The 26,967-nt window shown below is 43.8% G+C and overlaps 1 protein-coding gene across 3 annotated transcripts; it reads right to left on the reverse strand.

Moving 5' to 3' along the window:
* Positions 1-2,865: 2,865 nt before the first annotated feature.
* Positions 2,866-26,610, reverse strand: PRDM4 (PR/SET domain 4). Of its 3 annotated transcripts, none has more exons than XM_074326267.1 (12): positions 26,454-26,610; positions 25,856-26,122; positions 22,488-22,621; positions 20,027-20,212; positions 17,181-17,975; positions 13,227-13,376; positions 12,093-12,211; positions 11,051-11,136; positions 10,331-10,458; positions 9,395-9,709; positions 8,094-8,262; positions 2,866-4,551 (listed from the first exon to the last, which is right to left on the reverse strand). In XM_074326267.1, the coding sequence occupies exons 2-12, from the start codon at positions 25,864-25,866 to the stop codon at positions 4,239-4,241; spliced, it is 2,406 nt and encodes an 801-aa protein (XP_074182368.1). In that variant the 5' UTR covers positions 25,867-26,122; positions 26,454-26,610; the 3' UTR covers positions 2,866-4,238. The 3 variants fall into 3 exon arrangements, with proteins under 3 accessions (XP_074182368.1, XP_074182367.1, XP_074182369.1); XM_074326266.1 differs by having other exon boundaries at positions 26,304-26,571; XM_074326268.1 differs by lacking the exons at positions 22,488-22,621; positions 25,856-26,122; positions 26,454-26,610 and adding an exon at positions 21,865-22,449.
* Positions 26,611-26,967: the final 357 nt, after the last annotated feature.

Below are 26,967 nucleotides of genomic sequence, written 5' to 3' on the forward strand. Positions count from 1 at the left end.
TCGGCAGGTTTGCAGCCACACAAAAGGGAGGGTGGGGCGAGCGGGCTGCAGAGAGCAGAAACAGACCAAAGCATGCAGTGAGCGCTGTAATCCTCGTACATCAGCAAACGCTTTGTCTAACTGGAATAGATTAGCTTCTTTCCGATCTGTAAAGACCTGTGGCCTGGATCTACGCCTGCCATGGTGAGAGCCCCGATTTCACCCGGCCACTACTAGAGAAATCAGTGAGGCTTGGTGGGCTAGGCCCAGACCGCCACTGCTAGGTGTGTGACTGCACCAACGACTCGCCTCTCTGCACCCCCCTCTCTATGGAAACAGGATAGTCACAGGCCTACAGTGCAGAGTAAGTGTGTTATTGATAAAGCACTTGGAACAATGCCTATGCAATGAAACACTCTGATTAAAAATAATCAAAAAGCTGCTACTGATTTGGTAAACTAGGTATTCTAAAATTTGTAGTCCAGTATCAAATGTGTTGCCTCAGCTTTATTTTACCACACCACAGACCCACGCTTGTCCACCTTTTCTTGACTAGTCTTTTAGTGTGACTTTTTCACTCCTGCTCCTAGATTTTAGTATTTGTAACACAGGCATGGTCAGGTTCGCATTCGGTATAGATGTCTGCATCTGTACCTTGGGTGGTGACTGCGTCAGAACCCCCTGGGCAGCCCAGGAGGCCGAGCAGCAGGCCTGGGCTGACCTGCACACCTCACCGTGTGCCGCTCCTCAGGAGCCCTGTGCAGCCAGGGCTCTGCAGGAGTTTGCATTTTGGAGGGCAGGGGCAGGGTCTGGACCATTCTTCTGTTCCCTACATTGCCTTAAACTGTGCCGGCACTTAGTAAGTGGTCTTTGAAAAGAAAGTTGTTCTTGTCTGAGCACTACAGGCCTGGGGGCTTCATGCCGCTCAAGTGTGTGTATGAAAGAGAAACAAAGGAGCTGAAACGGTTGAGTGATTGTGTCCCTTTTGGTAGGACAGAAATGCTACAATTTGTTCTCGTTGTTTATGCTGCTCATGATAACTTGTAAAACGGAGGTTGCCTGTAGTCACTGTTCTAGAAGCTGCTTCTCTATAAGCAGTCGTCGTAAAGCTGGAACATGGGGTTGGACGCTGTTTAGTTTGCCAGGGCTGCCACAATCAGTACCACAGATGGACTTAAAAAACAGAAATTTCCTCAGTTCTGGAGGCCCGAGGCTGAGGTCCGAGTGTTCGTTCCCAGGCCTCTCTCCTTGGCATGTAGATAGCAGGCTCCTCTGCATCTTCACACCGTCCTTCCTCTACGTGTCTGGCTCCAAATATCCTCACCACTCACACTGGATCACAGCGTGCCTTAAGGGACTCTGTTTTAACTTAATCACTACTTTGGAGACCTTACCTCCAAATACGGTCACATTCTGAGGTACTGTGGGTTAGAACTTCAATATATGAATTTGGGTGGAGGGACACAATCCAGCCCACAACAGACGGTAACCACTTACATAACTGAACATACGTCCCTTTTGAGTTTGACGCTAAGATCTGTAGCTTGGTGATCAGATACTGTAAGTTGACACAACTTGATGAGGAGCTCACAGCTTCTGCCATGTTTATGTTCCTCAAGACAGTTAAGTGTTTACTAGGAAGTATGTATACAAGTCAACAGGCTGAAAAGGCCGAAGGAGACTAGTTCCTGTTGCCCTGTGGGGCCTCAGTCGGCACATGTAAGGTTATGAGCAACTACTTTTAAGGAAGAAATACCATGCATACATGGACCTACAAAAGACGACAGACTACTTTCTAGGCTTTGGCCTTGAAAACTCAAATCATGCCCCGTTTTACTTGTATTGCCAACATCTAGGGCTTCTTGGGCCATCTACAGCCTTATTTTAGGATAGAAATGTGTGCTAAGCTAATCCAAAACAAGAATATTGGCTAATGTTTACTGTACATAGCACTGTGGTGGCCCTTTACACAGATTAACTTAACTAACTAAACTAACAAGTATTATGAAATGGGAGCTCTTGCTGTTCTCTACTTAAAGTGCACAGAGGCAGAGAGGTTACATAACTGAGCGAAGGCTGCAAACCGTCACGCAGCAAAGCCCAGACGGGAGGACACTCAGCAGGGCTCCCGAGCTCACTCGTCACATCCTGCTTCTCAACGTGACCGTTTCCCCAACAGATTGATCCCAAGAGCAACAGCAGACGAGGCCACCTGCAGTTGGCAGGGAAGGCTCAGAGTCAAATCTTGGCAGAAGGACAGTTACTAATTTATTCCTCTTGGGAGGACTCATAAATGTGCCATTTAAGTCTAAGAGGTGAAAAACAGGACACAGTGGTAAATAAGCAGTAACAGCTACACAGCTAGTCTCACTTAACTCTTCCAGGCTTCGCTTTGTTTTGGTTTTGGCCCTTTTGACGTTAGGCTCATGTTAGGCAGAATTTCAACCAGCATTGGGAAATGAATTTAACCCCACAGGAGCTACTGAGATAAAGGGAGAGAGAAAACTTGTAGTTCTGGCAGCAGTGGTTTCCTGGGAGCAGGGCTGATTTGCCACCAGGATACCTTTGGCAAAAGGCTGAGCTCGGAGCTGCCCTGACCTGACAGAGGCTTCATGACCCAGTGTCGGCAGCCACGCACCCACCACCACCTCACCGCCTCCCTCCAATGTCCACCGGCCAGTTCTCCAAGGAGGCAGCAGAGGGCAGATGAGCTGGAAACGCAGGAAGCAGTTTAAGCACTGTACGCAGATGCGTATTTGAATGTGATCTCAAAACTATAATACTTAGGAAATGCTTTCTCCACTTCTAATCTTAAAAAAACTCAAGTTGTACCAGATTTTTCCCTAAGAGTCATTCCTCTCCTACAAAATGAGATTACAAGAATCCTGTATTTTAAAAAAAAGTTTTTATTTTAATCCTTCCTAGAGGAATACAGATTTGAATGAAATACATTCATTCCATAAATACATTAGCAGCAAAACCTTCCCACCAGTCCTTGCTCTCCAGCCCAGAGGGCATGCCTCAGCATAGGAGCACGATTATCAACCGTCAACCTAAGGACGCATCTGCTTCCTGCTGAGAGCAGGGTATGCATGGGGGACACCAGGTGAGAGCAGATGGAGGGAAGAAGCAACTAAGCCGGGACCCTGCAAACACACCCGTGTAACCAGTAAGCTTCCTACTTTCCAAACCCTTTGGCATCCACCATGCTTAACTGCTGAGGTCCTGCACCAGACAACTAGGAAGGCCTAACCTTGCCAATGCACCAATGGATTGGGAGTCATCCGTCTGTCATTCTGACTTGGCAGCATTTTAACGGTGTCTTGATCCTTTGCATAGGGTAAGCCAGATATGAAGGATCATTGCCTCCCTCCTTCCGTGGGCCAAAGTACCCCTTTGCCAGCCGAGTGCAAGTGTGCTTGTCGCCAGATGACCCAGCAGGCATTATCTGACTCTCCACCTCCAGCTTCCCTTCGTCTAGGGGCTGGAAGCTTTACTGGAGACAGATACGTCTAAACCTACAAAGATCTCTCAGGAACCACCATCAAGTGCCAAACCCTGGCTTCCGTCAAAGCTAGTTTCTTGGCCAGCTGCCCGGGAATCTCTCCTTTTCTTCTCGCCATCACTGCCCATTGCCTGGCTGCTGCTGGTTCATCTGCCCGCTAGGCACCTGGGAAATTGTGGGGAAGCAAGATCTACCCTAAACTCCCAAGTGGAGATTAAGGCAGGTGGTGCTTTAAGCTTGTTAGCTGCGGTCCACGCACAACGCTCACACAGCGGTGTTCTGACCTGCGCTGGGATGCGTGAAGTCACAGCTGCACATAAAACACCAGAACCATCAGCACCCGGGACGACTGTGAGGCAGGGACCAAGTTCAGATGCTAAATCACAGGACAAGGGAATGTTGGGATAATTTAAAGGAAATCTGGTTTGTTTGGGTAGCTTCTCTCATCTTAGAGGGCAGCTCTGCCTCGGACAGTAAAGCAACAGGCAGATTATCATGTAGAGAACAGACCTCAAAAGTTGACATTCCCCTCCCCACACATCACTTAAAAATAGGACATGTGCCCTTGTGCCCCGTTTGTGTTAAAGTGTTTTCTTTAGGATGGCCCTCTGTAAGTGCTTCATCCATCCCATTCAGTCTGTTTTGACTGTTGGCTGGAAGAAGTCAGAAACCATTTTATAGAAAAACCATTGTAGTGGATAACTGGTTATGTGTGTTTTTCCCTTTTGCCTTTTCCATCCAAAACAGCTGGCTTTTATTTATGTGCAGAGAGAGACTCGTCTGCTGAATACACAGCACTGTTCATCCGACAGTCTTCCGTCCCCAGGGGGTCTGTTAGCTCTTCCTCTTCTGACTCATCCTCTTCTTCCTCCTCTTGTGCTGAGGAACCGGAGGTGGGCCCTTTGCAGGTTTTCAGGTGACGGGTGAGATGATATTTGGTTAAATAAGCCTTTGTGCATTTTTCACAGACATAATCCCGTTTTCCTTCGTGTGAATTGAGATGTTTCTTTAAATGATTTGTTCTCAAGAACAGCTTATCACACTTGGGACACTTGATCTGGCGTTCTCTAAGAGGAACACGAGAAAAAACATTTGATTTGGGGTTACACACGACAACTGAGGCACAGGCTTATCCTCCCCAACCTCAGGCCTTTGTCAGAGAAGCTCCATCCATCTAGAATCATACGTTTTTGTAGGAGATACATCCTACAGACGAGTCATAAAACACTTGTATAGTTTAAAAAGCATAGACTGATTTTGCTAAATGGAATCATACTGTATATTTTGTGTGTTTTGCTTCTTTCACTCAATAGTATTTGTGAAATTCATCCAAGTTGCTCCAAGTGTCAGTGGTTTGTCCCCTTCCACTGCTGTACACTACTGACAAACACACACCTTATCTGTGGTACTGGGTCTGTCTGTTGTTAATGAGTATTTTGGTGGTTTCCAGTTTTTTACCACCACAGGCAAGGCTGCTCTTAACAATCCTCTACTTGTCAGGTGGCTCACATACGCATGGGTTTCTCTAGGGCACACGTGTACACTCAGGAGCTGTCTAGCTGGATTAAAGAGTAAGCATATTCAGCTCTGAGGTAACACTAAGCTGTTTTCCAGTGTGGTTCTAGCAATACACATAGCCATCAGCAGCCATCTGACACTTCCTGTTGCCCACTTTCTCATCAACAAATGGAAGATTCAAATTGGAAAACGTTTGCCAGCTGGCCGGTCCATGAGTCTACCTCACTCAGGTGTTAACAGTAGCCCCTACAACAAAAACACCCAGCTCACAACGTCGTTAGCATCAAGGTTTGAGTAACCCTGGCCTAGACATTTTGGAGCTGAAAAGAACCTTAGAGATCATATAGACCAGGCATTTTTAAACTCTTCTTCGAGCAGCTGAACCCTATGTCTAAATGAAAGCCCAGTATATGAAACGGGTAAAAGGGGTTAAATCCGTGACGGAGTGGTAAGGTGCAGTGGGAGCCTCCGAAGGCTGGCGCCCTTAGCATTTCCACCACCTTCTCCAAGCAGGAGACCCTGCCTTCCTGGAGCTTACACCTAGTGGAGGAGTCACACCATAAACAAATACAGTAAATATATAGCAAGATATCAGATAGTAATAAGTACTATGGAAAAAAAAGAAGCCAGGTAAGAGTGAAGGAGTCCTATTTTAGATAAGATAGTCAAGGAAGGCCATCTGAGGAGATGACGGCATTTGAGCAGGAACCTGAATGAAGTGAGGGAGGGAGACAGGAAGCTATCCAGTAGGAGAAGTTTCTAGACAGAGGACGTATAGTGCAAAGGCCCTGAGCCTGGAGTGGGTGCACTATGCTGTATTACCAGCAAGAGGAGGGCCAGTGTGGCTAAAGCAGAATATGAGGAGAAACGTGATAAAAGATGAAATGGCAGAGGTCACCAAGTACCTTTACCACTTCATGAAGGGGCTTCTAGGCTCCGTTAAAGACCTTTGAAGCCAAGTATGATGGCACGCCCACTGCAGAATTCTAAGTGGAGATGGGCACACCCTTCCTTCCGCTTTACTGGATTGCTCTAGCCACTGTGGACAGAATATGGGCAGCATGCGGGGTTTGTGTGCACAGGCCAGGGAGGCTGTGCTGGGGAATGCGTGAGGCAAGAACAGCCGACACAGCAAGGTCACCCGGGACGTGCTCCATACGCAAGGTGCTGGTGGTGTGGACAAGGGAAGACGTGCAGGAAGGAAAGGGTGGAAGGCTGGGGGGGGATGACTCGCAGGTCCTTGGCTCGAGCCACTGGGATGACTGGTGATGCCATTTACTGAGCTGCTGAACACGGGACAATCACGTTCAGAGAGATCATGGTAAGAGTTGAGTTACGGACACATCAGGTTTGAGTTGCCTCGCAAACATCCACCACTCAGAGACGCTGACTGAATTAGATACGTAAGGCTGGAGATATACATCACAAAGATGGCATCTAAAGCCACGGGACTAAGGAGATGACCGGGGAGTGAGCGTCGCTGCTCTTGTGCTCAAGCTCCTCGCTCAGAGGAAGCGCAAAGCATCTGCCTCCTGCCTCACAGTCTCAGGGGATCCCTGTGGGGGAGGAACTCCCACTGCTGCATTTGGCTTTAGGGCTGTAGCTGTTTCCTAACCAGGTAAACAGAATGAACTGCAAGACTATTATATCCATTTTGAAATTCCTAAAAGTAAAAATACAAACACCTGAAATTTTTCCCAGTGATCTTTATAGGAAGCCTAAAGTCTCATTCAAATATATTTTAAGTGGATAGTTTTATTTTATGAATGACTTACAGTAGCTAAAGGTCCTGATAGTCCAAAAACTTCTTTCTATCCCGTGGGAGTTTGGCAAAGAGCCATATTATACCAGGCGTGCCAAAAAAATGTACACAAGTGGACACTGGTCAGCGTTGCTCAAGCAGCAGTTCGCTGTAATCAGACGTGTCTGGACGCTGATTACAACCACCTCTTGTAACTGCAGGAGTCAAACGTAACTTGTATTCATCTTTTGTTAGCGGTATATAGTGAGTATTACAATTTTAATAGTTTTCCTTTCTTAAAAGGTGTATATATTTTTTTTGGCGCCCTCTGTATCTCATCATACTGACAAAGAGTCCAGATCCACATTTAAGGGAACTGTTTTCATTGGTCAGTACCTGATAAAGCCCATTCTCAACCCAAATGGAGAGAAAGCTACAAAACTAATCTCAAAATAATTTATACTGCATTATGCTGTGAAATGGTGACAAAAAAAAAGTGCAAATTTAGGCATCACTTGAAAGAAGAGAAAGTCAAGATCAAAGAAGAGAGCAACTCTATTAAAACCTGAACAAATCTTAACTGGAATACTGTGTTCACTTCTGGGTACCAAAGTTGAAACTAGGTGGTAAGAGGAAAAGTTGCAGAAATTAAGGACATCTGACCTCATGAAAATAAGATTTAAAGAGACCACAACAATGATCATAAGTTTGAAAGGCTGTCAAGGTAAAGAAATATTAAACTCATGTGTATGATTCCAGAGGGCAGATGTAGAATAAATGGACAGAGGCTGATACAAGCTTGATGCAAGCCAAACTTCTCCTCAAAACTGAATCAGTTATGTGGTATTCAAGAAGAAATACTATACTTGCCAGAGATACTGTGGAAACAAGTCTTGCATTTGGATGAACTCAGTTGTTCTCAATCTGGCTGGACATCAGAGTCGTTTGGGGAGCTTTTTTAAAACACCAAGGCCAGGGCTCTACCTTTGACCAACTGAGTTAGAATCCCTGGAGGTGGGGCCCTGGCACCAACTGCTGTTTTTCCCATTTCCCAGGTGATTATTGTGGCAGTGTTATGCGTCGAATGTTGTCCCCACCCCCAATTTGTTAAATTAAATATTTTGTTTTGAAAATAAGAATAAAAGTAACAACAGAGAGAAGGGAAAATTTTTTTAAAAAGCAAGCAAGCAACCAAGTGAAATCTTCCAGGATAAAACCAAAACCTCCGGCGTCTGACCTGTGGCTCCGCGGACACGGGAGGCACCAGCGGGCGCCAGCGGAGGAGACAGCGGTCAGCCAGCGCCTGCCCGCCCCACCCCAACACCTGGGCCCTGGCGTGGGGAGACTCACTGCGTGTGGGTGAGCACGTGCTGCTTCAGGTCCTGCCTCCGCATGAACAGCTTGTCGCAGTAATCACACTTGAGGTTCTTCTCGCCGGTGTGGATGACCATGTGTGACTCCAGGTGAGCCTTCTGGGTGAAAGACTTGTCACACAACGTACACCGGTAGTTCTTCTGACCTGCACAGGATAAGCGATCACACTGTGCATCGTGCAGCCACGAGCCTCTCAGTGTGCGCAGGCACACGTACAGGTACGAGGCGGAGGCAGGAATACAACAGAACCTGACGGGAGGTGGGACTTCACTTTCTAGGGCTGTCGACCGAGAACCACTCACAGCCACACAACTTATCTTCTGCAACTGAAGCTGGTGAAGCCAATACATCTAACCTACTTCTCGGACTGCTTACCTAAAACATTTATTTATGTATTTACTTACTTACTTACTTATAGCGCGCACAATATAAAATCTGAAAAGTCACTTATAATCCTAGCACCCAACCTAACTCAATTATATTTAAAACAAAACAATAAATAAAAAAACCTCATGAGTTCTAGTACTTTTCTACAGGCAAACGTAGTTTTACAACCTACATTGACCTCATAAACCAGGGATGAAATAAAATTCTTCTTAAGACTGCAGAAAGAAGACGACCCTATGTCAGGGGCTGGCAAACCTTTTCTTAAAGGCTAGTCAGTATTTTAAGCTTTGTGGGACATACAGTTTCTGTTGTGACTACTCGGTCGTAACGCAAAGGGATGAGGAAGAATTTTACTTTCAAAGTAAAGGGAACAAATGACCCAGCTAAGAAAACTAAAACTTCATCAGGTGTTTTGTAGTATGCATGAAAAAAATAAGTGCCAAACGAAAGGGGTTCGTTTGCATGGAACTTAGACGATGGAAACTCAACATATTTGGCAGCGTTTACTGAGCCATAGTCCCAGGCAAGAAACTGGCTCTGGCTGGTGACCAAGAGGGAACTGTAAGGGGAGGCTCTGGCTATTTCCAGAGAATTCCCTTTGCTTTAAGTCCAAACAAATGGATCAGCTTCCTGCTTATGAACTGCACTGCCCCCGCCGCATTCAAAGTATGGCGGGGGCACCTGGAAAGTGGAGCACCTCATACCCACTCTCTCTGAGGAAGCAGTGATCCCAGCAAGCCTTACCACCCAGAGAAGTCCTGCTGACAGCCCGCTGGATTCATCCTCTAACACCTTATCTCCCCTCTCCCTGCAAGACTCTCTCGCCGTCAAGCCTTTACCACCGCAACTGCTGTTGCAGAATTCCATTTTGATGGTCCAAGCTCACTCACCGGTGTGTATCTTGAGGTGGGTGCGCAGGTTGCTGGGATCACTGAAAGCCTTACTGCAGAAGTCACACTTGTGGGGCTTCATCCCCATGTGACCCATGAAGTGGACATGAAGTTTGGAAGGAGAGATGAAGGCCTGAGGGCACATGGAACACTTCCACTTCCTTTCTTTGCTGTGGCCGGACCCATGGCTGCCGCTGTGGCCCTGGCTGGGACAATGGTTATGGATGTGGCTGGCCAGGTGGGCCTTGAACTCTGCGTAAGAACTGCACTCCTTGCCGCAGTTACACAGGTGTACATCTGGGTGTTCGGGAGCACCTTGGAAGAAAAATTACTCAATGTCTCCTGATACTTACATTTTCACGCTTGTTCTTGATATCAACAATTGTTACTCACAATCCTCCCTTCTACCAAAATTTCCAGCTTGCCTACTGCCCCTAAAACTACAATGTCTTGTTCAATGCTCTATTCCAGCACCTCGCATAATGCCAGGCACAGAGGAAGCACTCAGTAAAAAGTGGACTATAAGGCAGGTTTCCTGGGCAAGAAACCTACGTGCAGCACACACTTAACCTCATGTGTCTTCATGACACAGTGCAAAGAAAAACCTACAGCATTAAATCAAGGAGTTTTGCTGTCCTTTACAAACTTAAATTGCAATGATACTGGCTCAACAAGCAGCCTCAGGAACTTCAAATTCCCCAAATCAAAGTCCCAACACAAAAGCTATGAATGAATACTGCTTGGTCCACAACAGTCACAGATTTGTGAAAAACCTCACCAATTTTAACACGTCTAACATAGAGGTAATGCCCTTTTATATAGACAACGGTGTGTGATTTGTTTCAGCTGATATTTAAGTCATTACCAAAACTTTACTCTGGTCCTTGGGTTTTTACTACGCTAGATTTTTGACAAACAAATCTGACGTTCACTTACCAATCTGCTGAGCATAATCCCGGCTGTAATAAAAAAGCAATTCGTTTTCAGGAGGAATATCTTGTGAGGTGCAGAAATAAATTTTTCCATCATGGGGATAAGCCACCAAATTCTGCTCTTCCCGGTTCCTAAGTTATCATATGTAATAGATCAAAAATGTATTAATTTTGAAATATTTACCAAATATATCCTATCCCTTTAGCAAAATCCTATATAATATAATGACTTCTCTGGGTCATTTTTCTAATTGCCTATCCTACCTATTACGAAAGACATGTATAGACACAGAGTTCTTCAGTACACCAGTTTATCGCCCTGTTTTACAGTCAGAAACACTAGAGTCTATTATTAGAAGAAAAGTACATTAAGTCTTAAAAAACAATATGACAAAGACACAGAGAGAGACAGTTGAAGAAGAATTAACTACAACTAATAGCCAATGTAAAGAGAAGGCATCCACTTGCAAATTCAAAGGTAACAGTATTGTTCCTTACTGCACTGGTAAGCTGAAGAAACTGCTCATTAAGAAAGGATAGTTTCTTGTGTTTTGATTTACAATTACGATTAGTCAACAACTACTGGAGTGAAGAAGGTGAAAAGCCTTAGGCCTTAGAGTATAAGCAGATGTCAGTGTAATTTGTATTCTCCAGCTATTCCCTGTTACATCAAGTTTCCTACTGAAAAACATCTGAATCATAACAATTTCAAGACTACGCTTACCTGGCTTTGCGCACAAACATCATCCAGTTACATTCATTTTCGTCAGTTGTAACGATGCAGAATTCTAGGACACCATTGTGGTATATCTGCCAACAGAAGGCAAACATACACATCAAACGAACTGATAAAAAGTGCTACTAAATTTAGGCTAGCAATTTCTTTTACTTTGCATTAGGTACCAGCTTTCCTAGTCAGTGTGAAAATACATAGCAGCCTTCTTACATCTGTCATTTCACCAGTCCCCCTATTTCTGGCAATCCCATAAAGACTATCAGAGACCTACACTCAACGCTCAGTGCTTAGAATGACATTGTTTTTGATGAATCACATTTTGGCTTGACTGGAAAAGACAAAAAACCTTGTTTTTATCACACCCCACATGGTGCCACTGAATGACCAAATAAGGCCAGAGAACCATCTCTTCTCATTCTTTTTTAATGGACTTAGCATTCTTCTAGGTTCCCTTTCGGATACCAAAATTAAAAGTCCCAGTGCCAATGGCATCTTACCTTTCCAATGATCACAAGACCCGTTTCCCCTCATGTCACTTTTGAAAGCGTCACTCCCCATCTATTGACTAAGATCTATACGAACATGTCACAGGAATAGCTGTTATGTCAATAGCTTGTATTTCTAGCCCCTCCCATTAGAAAACCAGAGAATCATGTCACCTTCTAACTCTAGAATTGTTCCCTATGATAAATATTTCAGGAATGTTTTGGCTGATTATAAAATAAGGCTTTCATCTTTCATCATATAAACAAAGCCAATAGCCTCAGCTGCCACAAGTTTAAAAGCAGAATCCTTTGATTATCTAATGAAATGGAGACTAAAACATTTATCCTCTATATTCTATAGCTGGTGTTTTGCTATGCAATGTATATAACTTGGCTACCAAGAACAGAAAGTCAGTAATATTAAGTAACTGACAGGTGAATGGCACGGTGTGAGTTGTGGCTAATTTTGACTTTTACGTCACTTTTAACAACCTCATTAGAATAAAAACATCCAAAAGTCAGACACAAGTTTCATAAACACTGACCTTCCAGATGTGGCTCACTGCCTTGTCTGTCCATTCTGCTACCTCCATGGAGTGACTCTGCTGGCCAATAAGAGGCCCAAAGCAAGTCCGCACAGGAATGGTTTCTCCAGCCCACACGCCTGTCAGCAGAAGGACACTGGTCAGCCACACAATCAGTGATTTCAACATCTCAGATGACACAGAAGAGAGGAGCTAAGTCCACGCAAAGAGTCTTATTTTCAGTGAACCCAAGAACTACTGAGAATCCAGCACTTCTGAGACATATCTAAGTCTTATAGGCACATCCTGCAAATATGGAAAATGTCATGAACAGATTACAGGGAGCTCAGAAGAAACATGCAGAGTAAGAAATGGCATCGGAAATTCCTGAACCCAGATTTATATACTAGCAATCAAAGCATTTCTCTCCAAATATGTTACTTTGGAGTTAATACATAAAAAAGACCAGAGAACATTATTCTATTATAAAAATATAAAGCAATTACTACAAAATAAATCACACTTCTAAAATCGTTTGTGCTTAAAGCACTGCTCTATTATTACCTAAGTTGTTTCACGTTTTCAACTGACATCATGCCCAAGCTACAACTCAAAGAATAATGAACTTTGATTCATATTTTCAAAGAAATGGCGCGATACTTCAAAAACCACGTTAAATTCAAATATGGGTAAGCATGCTCAGGCAGTCTGCAGTCCTTATTCATTTTCCCAAAGGAGTATTAGACAATTTGCAAACATTCGATCTAAGTATCTTTTGCAATAAATGGTTGTCAGGATGAATTTTCCATGTTTCTATGAAAGAAACAAAGTTTCAAAGAGTGTTTTGTCATGGTAATTGTTAGTGGATGCTATAGCTGAAAATAAAAGTCAAGTCTTCAAAGACTCGGGCCAGGATTCTCTCCTCTATTCCATTCTGACTCTAAGAAAGGGGAACTTTCCCAATAAAGTTTTCAACTTGATTCATTCCTATCACCAAGGGCCAAGATGAAGATTCCCTAAAAGGATACATCTTCAGCCATAAATTGACTTTGGGATCAACCAAATAGTCGGTAAATTATACACATTCACTTTTACAACTCGACCCTACAAAGAAAGAAGAGAATAGATGGGGTTTTATGGTCCCACGGTTCTTACCAACTTCTGCTCCCACAATTGACTGGCGGAGAACAAGCTGCTTTGGGAGAGAAAGTCTCGCTCTGCTCTCTATTGGCGTGTCAGGAACAAAAGTCACTGGTCCGTGGTCGGGGCAGTCTGAGGGATAGGCTCGGTCGCAGAGGGTGCACCCTGCAGGCGGAAAATATGAGAAACACAAATGAGGTTAGTTCAAGCAGGCTGCATTACCACCCGCTTTTTAGTTAAACGCGTAAGAAGCAAGGTTCTAATAGAAATTAATCAAAGAACTACTTTCTTACACTAAAATATACCACATATATATACATACACTTATATTTTTCAGCAAGATCTGATTTTTTCCCTTTGGATCCGACAGGACAGTCTCCTATTCAGTGCACAAGGGACAGACTGATCAAAAACTAACACTACATTACCTCATCCTTACGCACCTTCTTCCATCTACTTTAAATCATCCCCAGATTATGTATAACACCCAATACAATGGAAATAGCTATTATACTGTATTGCTCAGGGATCAACTTCCTGAGATTTTTCTTTTTCCTGAATATTTTCGATCTGCAGTTGGTTGAATCAGCAGATTGCAGAACCCCCCATGGAGATGGAGGGCCGACTGTGCAGCATTCCTTACGTTAAATACATAAGTAATACCTTTAGATAGCATGTTCTAAGGTCCAAAATTAGATTCCAGTTCTACTAAACTCTAAGAGGAAACTGAGCCAAAATGCTGTTAGTCATGTAAAGCCAAAACAGAAATGACATTACAGGACCACGCTACACGCTGTTCTCTTTTGCTTTGCTACAAACAAACTGGTCAGCCAGATTCTGAGGACAGATACTTACACACACACAAATTTGCAACCTGTTCTTTGGAGCAGCAGGTAGAATATATTCTTGCAGGTGTATCTGCTTAACATTCTTAATTTCTTACTGTTCATATGGTCTTTCTTTATGCATCATCGGAAAGGGTGCTTCCTTCATATACTGTTTTCTACGCTTAGTGTAACTTCGCTATTACAAGCTCATGGGTGTCTTTCACCATAAATCTTTTGCTCCCCTTTTACTTTTCTTTCTCTATGTTGTAGTTCACGCCTCGATTAGCCAATGAATGAGTTCAAACTTCCCAAATTTGTTCACAAAATAGGTGAAATATGTAACTACAGCCACCTAAGTGTCTCTTTTTCCTAAGCAATTTGTTAAAATTTCTACTTATATGGCATAAAATATCAGTGTTTTCATATTTAGCCAAAACAGTAATAACATATTACTTCTTCAACTACTACTTGATTAAAACTTCTTTGAGTATCACATTAGAGACCCCTACCCTCACTGAGAACTGACTCTTAATAAGAAGGGGAATTACCTCCAAATAAAGGGGATTCGGATTTCATACAGCAAAAACGCTCAGTTTTCTCTAAAGATATACAAATAGCCAAAAAGTACATGTAAAGATGTTCAACATCATCAGTCATCAGGGAAATGCGACTCAAAACCACAGTGAGATGCCACTTCACACCCACTAGGATGGCTATAAAAAAACAGAAAGGAAGTAAGTGCTGGTAAAGACGGGGAGAAACTGGAACCCTCACACTGAAGCTGGGGATGTAAAACGGTGCAGCCACTTGGAGAAAGTCTGGCAATTTCTCAAAAAGTGCAACACAGAGCAATTTTCCTCCTCAATATTTATCCAAGAGAATCTAAAACACACGTTCATACAAACACTTGTACGTGAATGTTTCATGGCAGCATAGTTTACAATAGCCACAGGGGGAAAACAACCTAAACGCCCACAAACGATAAGTGGGTAAGATGTGCTCCATCCACACAATGGAGTATTTTTCAGCCATAAAAAGAGTGATGTCCTGACGTGTGCCACAACAGGAATGGGCCATGACAGCATGCATTATGCTAAGCGGAAGAAGCCAGACACAGAAAGCCACACATGGGTGATTCCACTTAGAGGAAATGTCCAGAATGGGCAGTTCCACAGAGACAGAAAGGAGTGGCTGCCTGAGCCCGGGAAACACAGAGGGACTGATGAGTGGCTGCTAACGGGGTTTCTTTACAGGGTGATAAAAATACTTTGGAATTAGACAGTGGTGCCAGTTGCACAATCTTGGCAATTTACTAAAAACCACTAAACTGTATACTTTAAAGCGTACATGTGAATTATATCTGTTTTTAAAAACACAACTAAAAGCAAGAGGTTCTGCTTGCCCACTTACAAAGGATCAACAGGTTGATTTAGGCCACCTCTTATCTTCTGCTAAATTCATGAGCCTACGTTACATTCCCAGATTAAAATATTCAAAAATCATAAATTTGAGACTTAAAAGGTTAACACCAAAGGGTCTCCCCGTCGCTTGGCTTCTGTAGCACCGGAAGCTTCCTCCCAATTTTCCGACCGTCCTGTCCGGTCTCCTGCGGCTGCATCTTATCCCCAGGCCTCCACACTCCACACTCGTCCTAGCTGATCTGCCCCCACTTCCACAGCCACGATTAACGCTGAGGATCCCTAAACATTTCCAAACGGATCTCTGAGCTCCAGATACCGCTACTGAGTGTCTTACAGACACCAACATCAACATGTCTAACACTCAGCCTCACTCCTCAAAAAAATAACCTATTCGTCCTCCGCCAGTCACTATCCTAAGGAATGGCACCACTACCCACCCGGTTTCTCCTGCCAAAAACCAGGGTCTTCTCCTTAACACTTCACTCCACTCCAGCTTCATCCACTCAACAGGCTCCACTGAGTTCTCGTAAATATCCTCTTTTCCTCATCCTTGGTACCTCTACCTAGGATGGAAAATCATCACCTTTCACTTAAATGATGGCATCATCTTCCTTACCTGTCTACTTGCCTCTACTAAACTAGTTATCCTCACATGACATCAGAACCTCCCGCCGGTGCTAAGCCTCACTCCTTAAAACCCTTGGTGTTCTGGCTCCTACGTTTCTTTCATCACATACCCCTCCTCTCACCCCATTTTACGCTTTGGTAATTCTGAACTACTCGTGAGTCTTTTAGTTTGAGGCCCTTAAGGGGAGGCAACTTCTGTCTGGGACGTTGTTCTTCCTGATCCTCAACTGCCAACATCTTTCTTGCCCTTCAGGACAGTGCTACCATGTACGTTCCCTCCCCTGGTAAGTTTCCCCTGCCCCTTCCAAGCCTTGGTTCGACGCTCCCCCTCCTCAGGCTCCTTGGGCGCCTTGCACTTCATCCCCGCTTTGCACTTATCACACCGGTACCGCGACAGCCTGCTGGCTCGCCTCTGCTTCCCCTCAGACTGCAAGCTCCTTAAAGGCATGTGCTGTCTCTTGTGGACCGTTTTCTCCCCAGCATCGAACACAGAGGCTGCCATGTAATAAGCACTCAACATGTTTCCTGCATGAATGACGCATGCAGTGACACCAAAAAAAAAAAAAGACCATTTTTATATTGCTTTTGGTTATTGTTGCCCCATAAAAAGAATTTTACATGCCCAACTATGGCGATTTATATGCATTCTGAGCAAACACAAAATTGCATTTGTATCCACCTATGCTTCTTTATGGGGACAAAAAAAAAAGTACACATAATCTTATAAATTTTGTCGTATATTGAAAACGCACAAGGCATCTCATAGAGAATACCTTATTAAAGTTTATTCCTATAATTAACTCTCTATTTGTGAAACCTTGGGAAACACCTTATATATGATAGAGGTAAGCTTATCTATAAAATGACGGTTTCCGTACTTCAGGGGGATGCTGTAGGAACCAGTGAAATGTCTGTATGTCATTCGGCTTACTTGAAGCAAAGGGCACCACACTCATATAAAGGACACTACAAAGGCACATTCCAGAGCCCCGTTACTTTCTATACTCCCGTAACACCTGACAGTGACTAAGCCTGTTGGGGATGACGGCCCTTTCTACAAAAATGTCCAAAAGAAAAAGGCTAAGCACACTCACAAGTTGTAAACAGGGCTGCCATACTGTCCTTGTTTGAGTTGGAATCTTCCATTTGCAGCGAAGGTGGTACAAAAGAAAGACTGTCTGACGATACATCTACATGACCCGTCCCCATAGCAACCTCCTGGGTGATGGAGGACACAGCCACAGGTTCTAGGCTTAGGCCAACTTCATGGAGGGAAACCGATTCTAGGGAGGCGAGGTTGTGTGAGGTAGAGAGTGCCACGCTTACAGAGTTGGTGCTCATGGCCACAGTGTGGATGGAGTCACTGAGGGTCCCGTCAGACATCCCGTTGACCCGACTTGCAATGTGGTCCGTCTCCATGACCACAGGCAGCTCCAGGCCGTTCCCATGAATAGGTATCACACCACCGTGTCCCACAGCGTCTGCTGTAAGGTTGTTGCTCACCGAATCCACCGACAGAGGCTCATGACTTCTGGAGCCATTTGGGATCTGAGAATGCTCGCCTGCAACACCATCCATTGTAAGCTCCTCCGCCATTCCATCTGTAGAGATGGGGCTGGTAACCCGGGAGACGTTCTCCATAGTGATTGTTGTGTCCAAGGCCACCTCGTGGCCATCACTGGGGTGGAGACTCTGGGCACCATGTGTGTTCACAGAGCGAGAGTCTATTGAAACAATGCCTGGTTCCAATCCAACATTTCCACTGGGCTGATAAGGATCTAGGGCTGAAGGGTTATTGGCGATAGATAATGCTGTATTACCATCAACATTTATGGAGTTGGGGTGGATGTACTGAGGAGGTGGCCTGTCAGCTAAATACGATAAAATGCCTGAGGAAAGGAAAAGATTAGAGAACAGGGGCTGTTAAATAGAAAGAGTTCCACAAGCTAGAAATTATTTTCCTCACAAATGTAACTAAATTAAAATAATCTCTGAACTACTTCTGTGGTTTAATCAATATACATACTTCATAAATAGCAACATATACATACCATAATTCAGTTGTTCCTGTGAAATCGTAAAAAATAACTACGTTCTTTTGAAATCACTGAAAATTAATCATTTAAATGCTGTCTTTAACATAGACATGTTTGGAATTCCTGAGTCCTAAGATGCTGAAATTTGCTCTGCAAGAGTTAAAAGGTAAAATGATTTAAAAGTAGATCTTCCACGTGAAAAAATAAAAATTGATTAAATATAACTTTTAACTTATTAAACACACTAGGCTCTATTCAAAATAATCACAAATGTACTTGCTTTATTAAAACAGAAAGGACTATTTTTATACTCATGCTTGTGAGGATGTGGTGAAATGGTACTTCCTGCATTACCAGGAGGAGTGTAAATTACTAAAACCTCTTTGAAAAGGATACATATTAAGAACCTCGGGCCAGCCCGGTGGCTCAGGCGGTTGGAGCTCCGTGCTCCTAACTCCGAAGAATGCCGGTTCGATTCCCACATGGGCCAGTGGGCTCTCAACTACAAGGTTGCCGGTTCAACTCCTTGAGGCCCGCAAGGGATGGTGGGCTCCACCCCCTTCAACTAAGATTGAACACAGCACCTTGAGCTGAGCTGCCTCCCAAACGGCTCAGGTGGTTGGAGTGCATCCTCTCAACCACAAGGTTGCAGGTTCGACTCCCGTGGTGGGCTGTGCCCCCTGCAACTAGCAACGGCAACTGGACCTGGAGCTGAGCTGCGCCCTCCACAACTAAGATTGAAAGGATAACAACTTGAAGCTGAATGGCACCCTCCACAACAAAAATAAAGATTGAAGGCACAACAACTTGACTTGGAGAGGAAAAAAAAAAGTCCTGGAAGTACACACTGTTCCCCAATAAAACCCTGTTCCCCTTCCCCCCCAAAAAAAAGAACCTCAAAAACGTTCATATATTCCTTCTTGCACAAGAAATTCCACTTAATGTAATCTTAAATGCATTTTGTAAATATTATACATAAAAATGTTCATGTAATGGTAATTTAAAAAAATGAAAAATCAAACTGTCCAACAATAAAGACTGATAATAAACCATGCAATATCCATTCAGTAGAATGTAATGTATCATTAAAAAGGGTGATTCTGAAAGCCATGTAGCAGTCGGGGAAAATAACTACCCTGTTTCCCCGAAAATAAGACCTAGCCAGACAATCAGCTCTAATGTGTCTTTTGGAGCAAAATTTAATGTAAGACCCGGTCTTATATTATACTATTTAAGACCCGGTCTTATTTTACTGTAAGACCAGGTCTTATATTAATTTTTGCTCCAAAAGACGCAGTAGAGCTGATTGTCCGGCTAGGTCTTATTTTCGGGGAAACACAGTATGTAAAAATAGAGAAATATATTAAGTGAAAAAAGTAAGGACATACAATTGTATAAAAAGTATAATCTTAATTAATAAAAACAGCAAAATCTATAAACCAAAGACAGGAAGGAAGTATACCAAAAATATGGATGATGGCACTATGAGAGGTTCCCCTACCTATTTGCTTAATTGTATGAAATGAGTATATAATACTTTATATCAGAATAAAAACTCAATAAACTTTAATTGATAATAAACGACAACACTGTAGCAGGACGTGTAATAGGGAGAAATTACAATTGCAGAGTTAAAAAATTTAAACCAAGGGGATGGTGGAGAAAGGAGAAAAACTACTTAGGTGCCATTAGGAAATTAAGCTTAGTCAAACTGCTATATTAATAATGCATTACCTGTACATTCTAAGAGGAAAATAAATATAAACAACTTTTTTTCCACCTAGAAATTAATATCTAATAATGACAAACAGAAAAAAGTGTTATTCAAGTCTTCAAGCACTGAGGTCAGGAGTCAGCCCTAGTCTTTCTTCTAACTTCCCGGAGAACTACCATATAATACTTACCAGGTAGGATGGTTCTGAAGTAACTGCTCTCCAGGTGGGGGTAAGGTGGTGGAGGTAGGGTGTAGTTTCTTTCAGGTAACCCGCACATCACCCCTCGATCCCCAATACCCATTGGGAGCATCAGAGACAAAGCAGAAGGCAGAGAGCTCAGGGAGGGACCCAGGTTTGGAATTGCCACTGGCAGGCCTATAAAAAAAATGTTTTTCTCAATTAAAAGAAAATAAGGATGTAACAATTCTGTCTATAACCACGGGCTAAACTCTTAGACAGGTTTTTGCTTATAGGCAAGAATCTCACCTAGCAACCCTTGACATCCCCAGATAGGGAGTGTTGTGCAGACATCACAAACAGGTCCTAAAGTTAGTTCTCAAGTTAGTTTTAAAATGCCACATTGGTCCTCCAGTTGTCTGTACTGCTCTTAAGTACCAAACATTTAATTACAATTAAAAACCTAGCTTGAATGCAATTTGAGAAAACAAATTATACAGAGATTAAAAGGATGAGAAGAAACATACACGAGTTCACGAGAATGGTCTCTGAGTTGATGTTACAGGTTTTTACATATTTTATTTTTCCCATTTTATCTGGTGAGAATGCTTTACTTTAAAAATTCACAGATATGCTTCTACTTGGAAAATAATCTAATTTAAAGATAGAGGTAAAACTGTGTGTGTGTAACTCCGAAGGCTGCGGTTCGATTCCCACATGGGCCAGTGGGCTCTCAACCACAAGGTTGCCAGTTCAATTCCTCGAGTCCCGCAAGGGATGGTGGGCTCTGCCCCCTGCAACTAACATTGAATACGGCACCTTGAGCTGAGCTGCCTCCCGGATGGCCCAGTTGTTGGTTGGAGCGCGGGCTCTCAACCACAAGGTTGCCAGTTCAATTCCTCAACTCCCGCAAGGGATGGTGGGCAGTGCCCCCTGCAACTAAAATTGAACATGGCACCTTGAGCTGAGCTGCCGCTGAGCTCCCGGATGACTCAGTTGGTTGGAGCCTGTCCTCTCAACCACAAGGTTGCCAGTTCGACTCCCGCAAGGGATGGTGGGCTGTGCCCCCTGCAACTAGCAACAGCAACTGGACCTGGAGCTGAGCTGCGCCCTCCACAACTAAGACTGAAAGAAGAACAACTTGAAGCTGAACAGAACCCCCCACAACTAAGATTGAAAGGACAACAATTTGACCATTGTTCCCCAATAAAGTCCTGTTCCCCTTCCCCAATAAAAAAAATCTTAAAAAAATAAATAAATAAATAAAAATTCACAGATATGCTTCTACTTGGAAAATAATCTAATTTAAAGATAGAGGTAAAACTCTGTGTGTGTGTGTGTGTGTGTGTGTGTGTGTACTTTTATACAATCTTTTGCATATATGCTGTACTTCATTATTAAAAAAAATATAACCCTTAGCTTATATCTACCTTGGATTATATCCATCTGCAAAGTGTCAAAGTGACTCTTACTGTGCCTAATTATCATAATGAATACTCACCAACTTAGGCAATACTGATTTGCATTATTTTTACCAGTGGCAATATTTTTTAATAGGCTTTTCCTCCTTAACAAGAGTGTCCACTAAAAGAAATGCCTAAGACATAATCAAATGGATTAACAACTAATATATTTTAAAAAAATTTTATGGACATTTAGAGGAATGTAGAGAGACCTTAGTTTAGATGACACTTATTTAACTGCTGCATTTTAGTAATTAAGCAAGTAATTCTCTATAGAGAACTATTTAAATAACTTAAAGATTTAAATACTCTTAAACATTAACTCTTATTTTGATAAAGGTCCAAATACATCACAATGTCACAGAGTCTTAAGAATCACTAGCTTACCATTCTAAGAATCAAGAGCTTGTTTCTTTTCCATTTCAATAGACAAAAGAAAATTAAATTAGGCAGATAAAAGAGGTTCTAAAAGTATAGTGATGGGGCAATGAGCTTCTCCTCTGTTGTTCTCCCAGGTATTGAGGCTCGTGGGCAGTTCCATGCAGGAGATCCATCTCTGGTGCCTCCTCTTTCTCCATAATTCTAGGCTGGGAGCATTTGCAGTTGTTGCCAGTTTCAGATGCAGTAGAAAATAAAGCTGGATTTCTCATGCTTTCAGGGAATAGTTATTAAACTTTGATCCTCCGCCGTTAACCCAGGAACAGAGTGCCAAGAGTGGGAACCAGATAAATGGGTAATCTTAGACAAAATGCCAAGTCAATTACAGTTCGAGACAAAAGGCCACCAACTGAAGCAGAGGACTAAGAAAAAACCGCTAGTCCTATCACTGGAGCTCCAGTGCTCTGCAGAAATGTCTTCTTCCACTGTGCTACCCCATGGGGGCCGCCATTCACACCTGCTTGGCTTGTCCCTTCCACTCTTCTCCCTTGACTCTGAGCCTGTCTAGGCTCCTTTGAGAATTGATACAGCAGTTAAGTGTTGAAATTCAGTTGCTCTCCCTTACCACTCACCTGGGGCAGGGATGGCATTGTGAGTGGGTGAGGCAGCCAAGCCCAGGTGACTCCCTGAGACTGGCAAGGCATTGCTCACAGAGGATGAAGTCAGCTGCTCCATCCCCACTGGGCTCAGGTTCATTTCATTCATCCTAAGAAAGAGTACACATAACTAGTTATGCAAACAATTGCCTCAGGAACTCCATTTAAAGTACTGAAGAACCCAAAACAATGGGGGTGGGGACATGGGACTTAACCATCATTTCATTTTGTGCTCACAGCTCTCTGAGATAGTGTCATATTCTTTCTATTGACGAGGACACTGGGATTCAGAGACAGTAACTCAGTCAATGTCACACAGCAGAAATAGGATTTAACTCGGGTGTGCCTTATTCCAAATGCTGCACACGCTATCTGAAGTTTGCAATCCTTGGAGCACATTGGCAATGAGGGTTTGTTGGTCTTTTTAAATCACCCAAGTTTTTCCTTTCACAATATTTTTTTTCTCCAATTGGCTTATTATTTTGAACCAGGACTTTTATAGGCAGTTTGTTTTAACCTGCGCAAAAAACATTTGCTAGTTCTTACCAGGAGTTAAAGTGATACTGGGTCTGAATTAGATTATCAATGGTGTGAAGAAGCACCGTGCTTTCTCATGGATCAGCATTTTATTAAAATTGTATAGCAACATTTTAACAATTATCTTAATATCTTCCACATATCAAGGTTCGTTACATAAGTTCTGCCAGATTCTACTTCATGTCTCTCACCAAGTCATCAAAATAAGGTACGTAAGGAAACTGAGGCTCAAAAAGAGAATGCCAGATGCCCCAAATCACACAGCACCTCCGTGGAAGCACACACATACAGGTCATGCTGCCAAAAAGTTGTTCAATACACCAATTTTTACCGACAGACCATGTGGGGCAGGCCGAAGAATCTGAGAATCACCTTTTCTATGCCATCTATCTTGCATTACCATTAATAACGTCGTAAGAGTAATACTGATTTGAACAAGACATTATTGGAGGTTGTTATCAGTAAGTATTAGTCCCTGGATCAGAATTTACAGACTGCCGTAGTATAAACATCACACTTTCAAGAGGCCAGCCAACAAGCTAGTTAAGGGAGGTCACTAACACCCTCCAATCCTTACAACGAATATCACAGTAACGTCCTTTCTTCTGTGTGTGCCTGGATACCTGGGAGGGGTGAAGAAGGGAAGGAGGACTCAAATGGATCTACATATTCCTTAGCCATGAAAGCAAATCTAAATAGGTTTTTAATTCTGAACAATGGCAGTATCAGCTATCAATCAACCTGAAAATAACAGCTAACACTTATTACTGCCTTCCTAGATGTGTTAGATTCAGGGCTAAGTGATTGACATGTAATTATCTCACCTAATCCTTAACTACTGTAAGGTGGATGTTCTTCTTAATCCCATTTTAGAAATGAGGCAAATGAGACTCAGAGACATGAAGAAACTTAACCCAAGATTACATAACTAGTAAGTTGCAGAGTTGGGATTTAAATCAGGTCTGCCTAACTTAAGAAAACCAAGCTCTTAACTACAATTAGAGAAAGACAATTACAATAAAAGGACCATTTTGCCTTTTCCACAATTCCGAAACATTCGATCTGTATTTATATAGTGGGGTATGCTTCAAGTCCCATGCAGACCTGTTCCTGCATTATTCTATACCCACAGGCTTCAACCTTAGCCCTGGCCATGTATCTCATGAAACTAAGCTCCCAGACATTAATGAAATATACAAGGCTGACTGAATACAGTACCCTGTATAGAGCAGGCCCTCTGAAATGATGGAGCTTAGATGGAGCAATGCAAGCTCATCCGTACTAGAAAGATAACTAGAAGCGCAGAGCAAATTAGGTACATCTGATGAAGGACAGTAATTACATTATCAAAAAATGCAAAAAAAAACCAAAAACCCACAAACAACAGCAAAAAAACACCTTATAGCTTAAGGAAACCACAGCTACCTCAGTATTGAAGGTTTCTGGACTTGGGTTGGTTTCAAACAGACTTTTTCTGTAACTTTTTATAGCTACAAATAGAATGTTTACTTAAAACTCTGCAATTACTGAAGTAGTAATGACCTTCAACAAATTGGTTACACTAATTTTTTAAAGTACAATTAAAAGTCTGTGGCTTCAAATCCCATTCTGAAAATTCCTGAATATTAATAATCTGTGTACCAATTGAGATAAAAATCAAAATGGTGTCTACAGGTTGACTTTTCAAACCAGTTGAAGCCAGAGTTTAAAGTGAAAGGCTCAGCAGATTTCTGCTGTTGTGAGTCACTAAAATGTGATGACCTCAGCAGCCATAAACCAAAGGTAACTAGTATCCCAGAGAGAAAGCAAAGGAAGAGAATTTACAACATCACCCTCATAAAACTCTCACTCTAAACTGCAATTCTATTGTTTTTTGTTTTTTTTTTTCCAATCTAGTTGTGAAGGGCGCAGCTCACTGGCCCATGTGGGAATCGAACTGGAGACATGGGTGTTATGAGCGCCGTGCTCTGACCAACTGAGCCAACCGGCCACCCCAGTGCAACTCTATTCTATCTACCTTTCTCATATGGGATCTAGGAAGCAATCCTGGGAGAAGAGCCAGAAATCAAGATACCAAGCTCTCTCTTCTTCCCTATATATTCCTCATAAAATTATTCCCTTCATACTTCTACAGCTAATATGTGTGTGTTTCTAACTAACCTATGATGGAACCATCTGCCAGCTGTTGGACTTACAACTTTACTTAGACTGACATATAAAAACTAACTGAAACGTAGTCATTTTGCAAAATGCAATAGTTACAGTAATTTCAATGAATTTGCTTTATCTTCTGTATCCTAAACCTACAGCCTATGAAAGGATCCTAAAAGACCAGCCAAATGTAACTTTCTGTATTGTACTGGCATGGTACCAAAAAGTAGCAAACTTTAAACAGCATGAAGCCTGCAGAATTAAGAACTTAATTTCTCCACCTCACCATCCAGACAGACGGTAACCAGCAAAATTCAAGGTGATGCATGGTGATGAGCTAAAAATACACTCTGGAACCCAGATAAAGATATTATTAAACGCTCAAATAACTCAAAGGCATAGGATAAAGGTGACAACGAGCCAACAATTGATGCACGACTACTTAGAACAACTATGCAAATCTGGAGTAAATTAGGTTGAATCAGAGTATACTCAACAATAGTTTCTGGAATTCTTGTTCCCTTTGAGACACAAATCGACTTGCAAATCACACCTGTAACTTTCCCAAAGGTACCAAAAACAAAGGCTCTCTGAACTCTCAAGTGCCACATGTTTTCCAAAGACGTCACCAGCCTTGAACCCACCTCACTACTTACCTGTGATGCATCTGCTTGGGGCCAAGGGTCAGAGGAAAAAGCACACGGGTGGCGGGGAACCGGCATCAGGGTTTGCGTTCCAGGGTCACGTGCTACCGCATCTTGCTTACAACCTCTGCACAAATGCGGCCACTCGTCCCCGGGGCCGTCCGGGGCCGCCCAACTTCTCCCGAGGGCCGGCGGCCACGCACCCCGCCGCGAGATGGGACATGCCGGGGGACACCCGGGGCTTCTCCTCCAGGAGCTTCGGGAGGGGGGCTGCTCGACCTGGGGGGAGGGCAAGGGCCGTCACCAAAACACAGGGAGGATGCAACCCCCGTCACCTCGCGGCCGGAGAGCCCAGGCCAGCGGACACCGCCTCCCAAGGGCGGCCAACTCGCCCGCCCGCCAGCACGGGACCCGCAGGCCGCCACCGCCCTCGCCCCGCCCCGGCCCGCGCGCAGCCCACCTGTCGGCCGCGCGGGGGGCGCGCGCGCCAGCCCCACCGCTTTGTTCCTCATCCGGGCAGAGCTCGCCTTAGGGCCCTCCCCGCCCGCTCGACCCCCGCGCCCCAGGGGCCGATTGCCTAACGCTTCCCGCCCGGCCCAACCCGCCGCACCCTCCGAGGCGCGTTTCCGGCTCTTCAGCCACTCGCGGCACCCGCCGCTCCTCCCCTCGTGCGTGCGCCCCTCCCCGCCGCGGCCCGCAAACAGCACCCGCGCTTCGGCTCGCCCCTCCGCCCGCCGAGCCCCTTCCGCGCGTGCGCACCGTGGGGACCCGGGCGGCAGCCGGGCAGGGCGGGCCGCGTCTCAGTCCAGCAGGATCGAGTGGAGCGCCGAGCGATCGACCTAGTTGCTAGGCAACCAGGGCGGATGTGCACGCAGGGAGTGTGTTCTGTGTCCCTTAAAGACCCCAGACTCAGGGTTTCAGTCTTCAAGGTACTCGCCCATTACGGAAGCGCGGGCCCACGCAAGCCCATAAAATTCGAAACAAGGGACTTAGCCCAGAAATGGCAGTGTTGGGATTGGGATTGTAGCTCCGTATTTTTCACATATTACACCTGTAGGGTGCCAGTTTCCCGGCTTCAAGTCATCAACGGTGGTGGTGGGCTTTTGTACAAATTTCTTTCCCCT

Source organism: Rhinolophus sinicus, linkage group LG02 (genome assembly GCF_036562045.2).
Source record: "Rhinolophus sinicus isolate RSC01 linkage group LG02, ASM3656204v1, whole genome shotgun sequence".
Lineage (NCBI taxonomy): Eukaryota > Metazoa > Chordata > Mammalia > Chiroptera > Rhinolophidae > Rhinolophus > Rhinolophus sinicus.